The sequence below is a fragment of the Furipterus horrens genome, unplaced genomic scaffold (genome assembly GCF_987537825.1).
Source record: "Furipterus horrens unplaced genomic scaffold, mFurHor1.1.pri manual_scaffold_2, whole genome shotgun sequence".
In the NCBI taxonomy this organism is placed as follows: Eukaryota; Metazoa; Chordata; class Mammalia; order Chiroptera; family Furipteridae; genus Furipterus; species Furipterus horrens.
In genome coordinates this window covers 175,578,655-175,589,874 of record NW_028327172.1, presented here as the reverse complement: position 1 = coordinate 175,589,874, position 11,220 = coordinate 175,578,655, and the positions used below count along the sequence as shown (strand labels likewise).

The 11,220-nt window shown below is 32.0% G+C and overlaps 1 protein-coding gene across 4 annotated transcripts in view; it reads right to left on the bottom strand.

Annotated features, from left to right (window-relative positions):
- Positions 1-578: 578 nt before the first annotated feature.
- CENPC (centromere protein C) overlaps positions 579-11,220 on the bottom strand; it is a 76,246-nt gene continuing 65,604 nt past the window's right edge. For 3 of the 4 annotated variants that reach the window (XM_090266814.1, XM_090266811.1, XM_090266813.1), the window contains 4 exons: positions 6,513-6,608; positions 4,438-4,592; positions 1,888-1,978; positions 579-786 (listed from right to left, as the gene is read on the bottom strand). In XM_090266814.1, the coding sequence (XP_090122940.1) occupies positions 716-786; positions 1,888-1,978; positions 4,438-4,592; positions 6,513-6,608 (413 nt within the window). In that variant the 3' untranslated portion in view covers positions 579-715. The remainder of the gene's footprint in view (positions 787-1,887; positions 1,979-4,437; positions 4,593-6,512; positions 6,609-11,220) is intronic. The other variant, XM_090266812.1, reaches the window with a different exon arrangement.

Sequence of the window (11,220 nt, the reverse complement as noted above, 5' to 3'; positions counted from 1 at the left end):
CACTTTATCTTCCTCTTGATGGACATTTGGGTTGTCTCCTCTATCTTTAGTGCATGGTAATATTAAGAAGAAAGCCTCACTCATTCTGTAATGATCTTTCACAATGACTCTCTTGTTAATAGAAAGATAGGTTCTAAACAGAAGCATTATTGTGGAATCTACAGGTTTCAGAGACAGCATGGCCCTGCCAACCCTGATTTCAGACTTCCAACCTCCAACACTGTGAAACAATAATATTTTCTTTTAAGCTACCCACTGTGCACTATTTTGTTACAACAACTCTAGGGAAGTAATACAAATGTACCATTCACCACAGTTCTCTATTATTGGATTATTTTGATTAGTGACAAACTAATACTTGGAAAAGATGTTTTAAATGAATGGACACATTAATCAGATCTCGTCTGACAAAGAAAAGTGTCCTATATTTCACTGTGGGAACAGTGACTTGGGCATTCTTTTTGTTATTAAAATACTAAGAATATGAGCATCGCTACAGGTTTTGTGTATATTTGTGGAAAATTATAAGATACATATAGGAGGTTGAAATATTTATCAGATTCAAGTACACTCAAAACTAAATAAAATTTTATTTTAAAATATCACTAATAATTACAAATTAAATGTCCCAACTGCACAAATTATTGTATATGTATAAGAATGTGTGTATGTACCCCTCCCCCCACACACACACATTTAAGCTTTGCTTCCTCTTTCATCTTTTTATTTGCGTAAAAAGAAGAACACTTTCCTCATTCAGGAGATTTTTGATGTTGTAATAATTACCTAGAAGTGATAAGAAAATAAAATTAAATATTATTTCCATAAGATATTTCCTTTTGAGTAAATGTTTAGCCACCACTAAGGCAATTAAAGTATATAGTACCAAAAATAAATTCATCTAATCCCGAGTACCTCTTATTTAATAACCACCACCTGTGATATACATAAGGCTTGAAAGAATATAAACTTCATATCATTTTGATCATGAACACAAAGGTGAATTAGACAGAGGTACAGGAAAAGAAAATCTCTCTGAACCCAATGGTTATTAGGTCTTTGAAACTGTGTGGATTCTACTAAACCAAACAAATGCATATATAAGTAAATATAAAAGGTAAAATAAAATCTCAAAGTTAAAAAAAAGGCAAAGGCTACTCTTAAATAAATTAGGCAATAAATAACAGCAAAAGTGAAATATAGATTTAACAGCACACCAAAGGAAGGTTTATAGCACTGAGTACCATACTGTGACTTTCTATATATTAGAAATTGAAATATATTAAGATTAATTGAGTTAATAAATGTACAGTATTCATAATAGAGCTGACACATATAAAAGATTATACAAAATTATTATTATTGTCATTAGAATGTAAGTTCCATGAGGACAGGAATTTTGCCTGTTTCATTATGTATCCCACATTATTAGAGCTATGCTTAAGACTCTCATTTATAATTGTTGAATGAATAAATGAATGGACAAAGGAACAAATAAAAATTCCTGAACCTAAAGGCGTGTTCTTCAATAGCTGATGAAACATACTATTCTACATGTTTAAAATAACCTACTAAAATTGGTAGGTTACCTAATGTCTTAAGAGATAACACAAGGGAAATAACTTTCCCTCTACCCTGGATAAAACAATGTATTTTCTAACTAGATATTTCTATATGCAGCAATATACTAAACGACTCTTGTTAAATTTTCATGTATCAAAACACTAATATACTTACCTAATGACAATATTTTTAAAAAGTATGTACCAAACTTCTTTGACATCAGTTACATCATACTTCATTTTGTGGCTTCCATTTTTATGGTGCTCATGAGCAACTAGATAAATACTTAACCATATGAAAGGAAATGCCTTTAATTATTCTTACCTGAAGGAACATAAAATGAATCCCCAGTTGTTATTACATAAGGTGTCTCATGTAAGGTACATAAAAGGTCACCAAAGTTAACGTAAAAAACCTGTAAAATTAAAAAATAAAATCTCATTTCAAGCTGTACCATCACAATAACTATACTCCAAAGACATTTACAAGAAAGGTGGTAGGCAGAATAACTGCCTTCATAAGATGTCCATGTGCTCATCTGTGTTATGGTATACATAGCAAAAAGGACCTCCAGCTGGAGGGATTATCCTGGATTATCTAGATAAACCCATCCTGGCCAACAGACAGTGAGGAAAAGGCAACCACAGTCCTACAACCACATGAAACTAAATTCTGCCAACACTTTGAATGAACTCAAAAGCTGATTCATCTTAAGAGCCTCCAGAAAGGAATACGATCTGCCAGCGCCTTGATTCTAGCCTCGTGAAACACTAAAGTACTCAGCCCAGCCCATGAGACTTCTAACCTACATTTTAAGTCACTAAATTTGTTGTAAATTGTTAAAACAGCAATAGAAATCACAAAAGAAATTTTATTCTTCCTTACAATTATTGACTTATGAAAGTTCATAACTACTAATAAAGAATACTACTTAGCTATACTAAAAAAATAGCTAGGTATTATGTAACTTCTTTAAAAGTTACATGTTTAGGATAGTAACTATCTGATTGATGAATCAAAGAGAGAAAAAACAAAAGTATAAAATCACACATTTAAATAAGCATCAACATTAAGAAAGTAAAAGGAGATAAATCTAACTCTTGATCATAAGGGCTTCCATATTCAAACAGGGCAATATTATATTTCATATACAGAAGCACCTGACAATGATTTGTTTTAGGGGGCAACTAAATAAAAGATGTAAAGCCTTCAAACACTGAGACTCAAATTTTGAGATTCAGCCATCAAGAATATTTTTCCACAGAAAATTATTCCTCCTCCCCTCCACTATTTTTTTTTTTTTTTACCATTTTGTAAAATTAATCTAAAATACCAGAAAAACAATAGCAGCTAGCAGCCAGCACCTATATAGCACATACTTCGCGCCAGCCACTGTTCTGAGCACTTGGTTTTTATTTACTTAAGGTATGTACCTACCAGTGGAACCAGTACTCTTTAAATAGCTTTTCACAGATGAAGACAATGAGGCTCAGATGGGTGTAACTTTCCAAGTTCACAATGTAAAAGGTAGAGCTGGGATTTGAATTCAGGCACTTTAATTTCAAAACTCATATTATTAACCAGTACATATACTAATTCCCTAAGTGGGAAAGAGCTCTTAAAGTGTTTCTAAAGATATTTTTATGATTTAATAAAACAAATATTTTTATTACATCTAAAAATAATTTGCCTCAATTTAAAAGAAAATGGTAACAAACAATACTACCCAGAAAGTCAAGTATATTTTAATAGGTTTTTGTTCCATAATATGGAGTCATGAGAAACACTCAAGTACTTACTATTCAAACTTCCATTTTGTATAATAAAGGCATCATATTTTAACAGATAACTGCTATTAGTTCAATGATGGCATTTCACAATGTTTTACCTTCATTATTAATTGCCTCATAATGATTATACAGGAATCACCTATTACTTGTTAGTTAAATGTATTATTTTTACTCTTTTAATTAAAATGTTTGGAGTTTTATAACACTTTAAGACTGGATTAAAGAATATTTTAAATCTGGATTCTAGTTATACTGATGTAGTAACAAATTACTCTTTGACTTTCATGTGTACCTTTTCCTTTCCTTGCCCCAATTTGTCCTTCACTGTTAATATAAACTCAATGATACTCTTTCATTTTCTCCTTTTTCAGCTTACTTTAATTTTTTCAGTGAAATAATTGTTTTGAATGTGATACTCCCAGTAACAATGATTTCATAGGTTCCTGAAATGTTACTTACTGAAGAATGTATCTTAGATGCAATATTTTTAAATGTTGGTGTAATACTAAATATTCTTAAAACTTGGTGATTTTCAAAGTCTATAATTTTCAAATTCAAAATATAGAAATATCATAAATATCAAACCAATGCTGCAGGGGTGTGTATCTCTAATGAGAGACACAGAGAGACAGACTGACTGACCTTGAATTTCATTATAGCTTCAGCCAGTAATATTACATATATACAGCAATATATTATTTAATATTTACTGAAGCAACTAGCTCCCAATTCTAAGTCTACTTATAAATACTTGCATGATTTGGAAGCAGTCTCTCAACCTCTTTACTACTAAACTGCATAATCGAAGAAGTGAGATTTAGACTAAATAACCCCTTCTGGCTCTAAAATTCTAATAATTTCTGTGCAAACCAATATTCTAAGATCTTTTTAATTAAAGACCATTTCTTAAATTTCTGAATCTCAAGGCTACACTGCTATACACTGAAAAGGAACTTTTAAATAACCATTGCTAGACTAATCTAAATAGATATGACAAATAAAATAGCATTTTTAATGCCTCATCATGTCCAATTAAACAGAAGTGTCAACAGCAAAACATAAATATATGGAGAAATATACTCACCAATGTGTCCAGGCCTACATGCTGCTTTCCCTTTTCTTGATATGGCCCTAATATCAATTTTCCAGTAGAAAAAAGAGGCGTATCCAATGTCTTATATACTTTCAGCTCACCATGTTCAACTGAAAATTGATATGTATCACGTGGCCTTAAAATATCTAATGAAAAAATGTTAATATAAATATAAAACAATAGCAATGACAATGCTCAATAATATAACTTATAGACATATAATTAGAATAGTCACTCTAGAAATAAAACTGCCTTAGAAAGTCAAAAGTGATTAAGATCACTGACTTTGGAGCTAGAATGCCAGGTGTCAAATTCTGTCTTACAAGCTGTGTAATCTTAGGCAAGTTATTTATCCTTTGTGCCTAGATTTTCTTTTCTATAAAATAATGTTTATTTATGTTAGATTTGTAAATATCAAATGAGTTAATGTATGTAAAGTATTTAAAACACTGGCACAAAGTAAATATTAGGTAAGTCTCAGCTATTGATAATAAAAATGGTAACATCATTGTTATTTCTATTATAGTTCAAATGAAAAACAAAAGTAGCTAAGAGATAGGAAGGCTTTTACAGATTTAATAAGTTTAACATAGCCCACAATACCAGTAGATTCCTTTGTGTTTATTTGACTAATTATTACATAACAAGATTTTTATTTATTGGGTAAAGGCACTAAGTAACCAAAGTTCTAACTGTGGCTCACAAACGACTAATTCCCCTTTGAGTTTCTTTTTCACTTATATACCTTTCCAGTTCTACAATTAATACATTCTTCTATCATCAGTTTCTGACCATTTCCTTGGATATCTGGGAATGTTAGTAATCTCACATTACAGGATGCAGAAAATACACAGATTCAAGAAACAGACAAAAAGTGATGAACTCCTAACCACACGCATAACTTTTCTAACCTGGTACAGTACAGCAATGTTTTAGTTAAGACACTACACTAAATAAAATCCTATATACTTCTACCTCTGCTACCAAATAAACAATATGAATATAGAAATAACTTTGTTATTTAAGAATTCAAATGGAACCTATTACACAGACAACATTTGTTTAAAAGTTTTTATTTATTTTTAGAGAGAGGGGTAAGGGGAGAGAGAGAGAGAAAGAAAGAGAAACATCAATGGGTGGTTGTCTCTCATGCACCACCAACTGGGGACCTGGGCTGCAACCCAGGCATGTGCCCTGACTGGGACTCGAACCTGCAACTCTTTGGTTTACAGGCTGATGCTCAATCTACTGAGCCACACCAGTCAGGGCTCACAACCAAAATTTTAAGTGTGAATACTATGATAGCCTCTCTGGTTTGACCTATTTGTTCTATGACTTAGGATAAATAAGTCCTTGGTACTCACTGAGATAGTCATAACAGTTATTAAAACATTTAAATATTTCCTATACATAAATAATGTCTGGTTGGTAAGTATGTGAGTTTCCCCTACTTACTCCTGCCACACTATGTACATCCTTTGAGACCTCTCAGAGTCAGCTAAGACACTAACTTTTAATGCCTATTCAATATAGCAGGAGATTTCTATGACATTGTGCCAACCCTAAGGGTTAAGTGTGGAATTTGTTTGGCTGATTGATGCACCTGCTAGTCTTCGCCCCAAAGTTTTCATGTCCCAGGTACTATTATTGGAATCTCACTACCAAGAAGGCTATCTAAATTCTGAACACAATCCCTTCGTGGTCTCATAGTAGGAGTGTATCCTGCTGTCTCCCAGCTAACTTGCTACAGTTCCTTAAACAGCCCTTGTCCCCATGTATCCTCCTAGTCAAAGAAGACATGGACCCTACTGGGGAAGGGAACACGTCTAATGGTAGCACTTGTATCCCAGAGGATAAATGCTTGGCGCTATAGGTCCCATAAAAGTTGTCTGCCATCAATGCTCTCCTAGCATACTCCTCATATGGGCTGCTTATTGGAATTAAGACTACTGGATTTTGGTTCTGAAAGATCCGGAAAGAGAAAGTAGACAGGCCAGTCAGCAAGCCAGCAAACTGTACTTATTAGTTATTAAATTAAGCATTTTAAATACCATTCTTGATCTTACCCATGAGAATAATCTTTCTTGTTTCTGGGTCCTTTACCCTTGTTGGCTGCAAAGGATCTCCCAGAGCTATATTCAGATTTAGCACTAATTTTTCCTCTGCAAAACAAATACAATTGAGATATAAACTACTTATTTAAAATTCATTTCAATTTAAAAAAAAAGAAAACTAGTAGGAAATACAGCTATGGACAAGTTGTAAAGAAAAATTTCCAGAAGCATAACGATCTCTTCCTATTTATGAATGACCATTCTGATAAACAATATCTCCAAAATCATAATGATTTAATATAAAAGCAAACATCCTAAACTTCTTATTTTCTGTAAGCCTGTTGTAATATGACAACTCTTGAATTCTTGCACTGAGAAGTTAAGTGGTCTTGCATATTCTCAAGGACAGCTGGAAATATGCAATATACTTTAGAAAGAAGTCATCGAAAAGTCTACTTTAAACATAGCTGGGTATAGAAAAGATCAGCTTCATTTCACAGTATTATTTAATCATGTGGAAATATTTTATACTATGCTATTAATGTTTTGTTTTGTTTTTTTAAATAAAATCAATTTGGACTTCTGGTCAAGATGACAGGGTAGGTAAGTGCTCTACTTACCATCTCCCATACACACATTAAAATTACAAATAAATTATAGAACAACAATCCTGGAGGACCACCCGAAGACAAGCTGAACAGAATTCCTACCAAGAAACTACTAGAACTGATAAACGAATCCAGCAAAGTAGTAGGATACAAAATCAATATCCATAAATCAGTTGCATTTTTATACGTTAATAATGAACTAACAGAAAGGGGAATTAAGAAAATGATACTATTCACAATTGCTTCAAAAAGAATACCTAGGAATAAACCTAACCAAGGATGTAAAAGATCTGTACTCAGAAAATTATAAGTCACTGAAGAAAGAAATTGAAGAACATACAAATAAAGTGGAAACATACACAATGTTCATCGACAGGAAGAATTAATATCATTAAAATGTCCAAACTACCCAATGCAATCTATAGATTCAACACAATTCCTATCAAGATACCAATGACATATTTCACAGAACTAGAACAAATATTTCAAAAATTTATATAAAACCACAAAAGGCCCCACATAGTAACAGCAATCCTGAGAAAGAAGAACAAAGTTGGAGAAATCATGCTACCTAATGTGATACTATACTATAAGGCCATAGTAATCAAAACAGCATGGTACTGGCATAAAAACAGACACACAGATAAATGGACCAGAACAGAGAGCCCAGAAAAAAACTCACACCTTTATACTCAATTAATATTCAGCAAAGGAAACAAGCACATACAATGGGCTAAAGATAGTTTATTCAATAAATGGTGTTGGAAAAATTGGACAGATACATGCAGAAAAATCAAACTAGACCACCTTCTTACACTAGACACAATAATAAATTCAAAATGGACTAAAGAGTTAAATGTCAGACCAAAAATCATAAAAATCCAAGAAGAAAACATAAGCAGCAAAATCCTGGACATTGATTCTTGAGATATTTTTCTCTGCTATATCTACCCAGGCAAGGGAAACAAAAAAATAAAAAAAATGAGACTACATAAAAGTAAAAAGTTTTTGTACAGCAAAGGAAAACATCAACAAAATAAAAAAAGAACCCACATAATAGAAGAACATATTTGCCAATACATCTGGTAAGGTTAATATCCAGAATTTATAAAAAACTTATATAACTCAACTCCAAAAAAACAAACAATCCAATTAAAAAATGGAAGGGACAATTAAAAATAATAGTGATTTTAGAATGTGTTAACATTTAAGCAACCATCAACTTAAGATACACTGCTATAAACATAGCTTGGTATACATGAAGCACAGTGTAACCACAATCCAAAAATCCATGAGACATACAGGAAAAAAAAAGGAATCTAAACAGACAAACAAAAACCAGAAAGTAATCAACATATAAGAGATGAGAGCAAGAGAATAAGAAAGGAACAGAGTAGAACTACAAAAAAAAAAAAAAAAAAAAAAAAAAAAAAAAATCAGAAAACAGTTAATAAAATAGCAAAGACCTAACAATAATTACTTTAAATGTACAGGAATTACATGCTCTAATCAAAATACATGGCTGAATGGATAAGAAAGTAAGACCCATACATATGCTGCCTACAAGAGACACGTTTGGATGGAAAGATAAACCCAATCTAAAAGTAAAGGGACGGAAAAAGGCATTTCACACAAATAAAAAGGAAAAGAAAGCAAAGGTGCCAATACTTACATAACACAAAACAGACTTTAAGACAGAGGATATAACAAAAGACAAAGAAGATATTTCATAATGATAAAGGGGTGAATCTAACAAGAGGTTATAACCTTATAAACATTTACTCCTAAATGTAGGAGCACCTAAATAGATAAAGCAAATATTGAGAGATATAAAGGGAGAGTTCGACAGTAATACAATAATAGTAGGAGACTTTAACACTCTACTGACGTCAATGGACAGATCATCCAGACAGAATATCAACAAGAAAATAGTAGTCTTAAATGACATATTAGCCCAAATAAATTTAACCGATATTTTTAGAACATATAACCCCAAGACAGCAGAATACACATTCTTTTCAAGTGAACATTTAACATTCTCCCAGATAGACTACATGATAGACCATAAAACAAGTCTTAATAAATTTAAGAAGACTGAAATCATATCAAATCAAGTACCTTCTCTGATCACAATGGTATGAAACTAAAAATCAATTATAAGAAGAAAACTGAAAAACATAAACATATGGAGGCTCTATAAGATGCTACTATATAATGAATGGGTTAAAAACAAGATTATGGAAGAAATAAAAAAAATACCTTGACAAACAAATGTAAAAATACAATAATCCCAAAACAGTTATAAGAGGAAAATTCAAAGCAATATACACTTACCACAAGAAACAAATAAAGTCTCAAATAAACAATCTAACCTTACATCTAAGAAACTAGAAAAATAGGCAAAAATCAAAGAATAAGAAAAAGGAAGAAATGAAGATCAGAATGGAAATAGTCTAAAAAAACAATACAAAAGATCAATGAAAGTGGTTCTTTGAAAAGATAAACAAGATTGACAAACTAACCAAACTCATCAAAAAAAAAAAAAAAGAAAAAAAAAAACAAAGCTCAAACAAATAAAATAAAAAATGAAAGGGTAAAAGTGACAACTGACACCACAAAAATATAAAGGATTATAAGAAGATACTACAAACAATTATATGCCAACAAATCAGACAACCTGGAAGAAATCAATAAATTCCTAGAAACATACAATTTTCTTTTTTTTTTCTTTTTTCTTTTTATTGTTTTTCTATTACAGTTGCCCCATTTTTTCCCCATCGTCCCCCACCCACCCACCCCCCTCCTTCTCCCACAGTCAATCCCCATCCCATTGTCCAAGTCCATGGGTTATTTATACTAGTTCCTTTACTAAACCCTTCCCCTACTTATCCCCAATCTCTCTTTCTCCCCCCCATACAATTTTCTAAGAATAAATCAAGAACTATCAATGAATTGAATCAGTAATCAAAATACTCCAAACAAACAAAAGTCCTGGACCAGATGGCTTCACAGGTGAATTTTACCAGATATTCAAAAAGTAATTAACACTCAAAAAAATTCAAGGAGGGAAGGTTCACAAGCTCATTTAATAAGACCAGTATTACCCTGATACCAAAACCAGAAAAAAATTATCAAAAAAAGAAAAAATAAAATTATAGGCCAATATCTATGCTGAACATAGATACAAAAATCCTCAACAAACTATTAGCAAACTGATTTCAGCAATATATATAAAAGATCTTAAACACTGATCAACTGGGTTTATTCTTGGGATGCTAGGTTGATTCAATATCTGCAAATCAATTAATGTGAAACACAACATAAACAAAATATAGAAAAAAACCATATAATTATATTAATAGATGCAGAAAAAGCATTTGACAAAATCCAGCATCTATTTATGACAAAAACTCTCAGCAAAGTGAAAAACTGAGGAAACATATCTCAACATAATAAAGGCCATATATGACAAACCTACAGCTAACATCAGATTCAATAGTGAAAAGCTAGAAGTATTATCCTCAAAGTCAGGAACAAGACAAGAATGTCCATTTTCACAATTTTTTTTTTTTTAGGATTTTATTTATTTATTTTGAGAGAGAGGGGAAGGGAGGGAGAAAGAGAAGGAGAGAAACATCATGTGTGGTTGCCTCTCGCACACTCCCAACTGGGGACCTGGCCCACAACCCAGCCATGTGCCCTGACTGGGAATCAAACCAGTGACCCTTTGTTTCGCAGGCTGGCGCTCAGTCCACTGAGCCACACCAGCCGTGGCCATGTTCACGACTTTTATTCAACAAAGTATTAAAAGTCTTAACCACAACCTTTAGACAACAAATAAAATAAATGGCATTCAAATTTGAAAGAAGTAAAATTATAATTAATAACATGATACTATTTATTGAACCCTACAGATTCTACCAAAAAAACTTTTAGAACTGATAAATGAATTCAATAAATTAGGAGGATACAAATTTAATATTCAGAAATTGGTTGCATTTTTAAACACCAATAAGGAACTATCAGAAAAAGAAATTTAACATGCAAGTTACAATTGCATCAAAAAAAAGAAACCAACCAAACTTCTGGCCAAGATGGAGGCCTAGACTGAC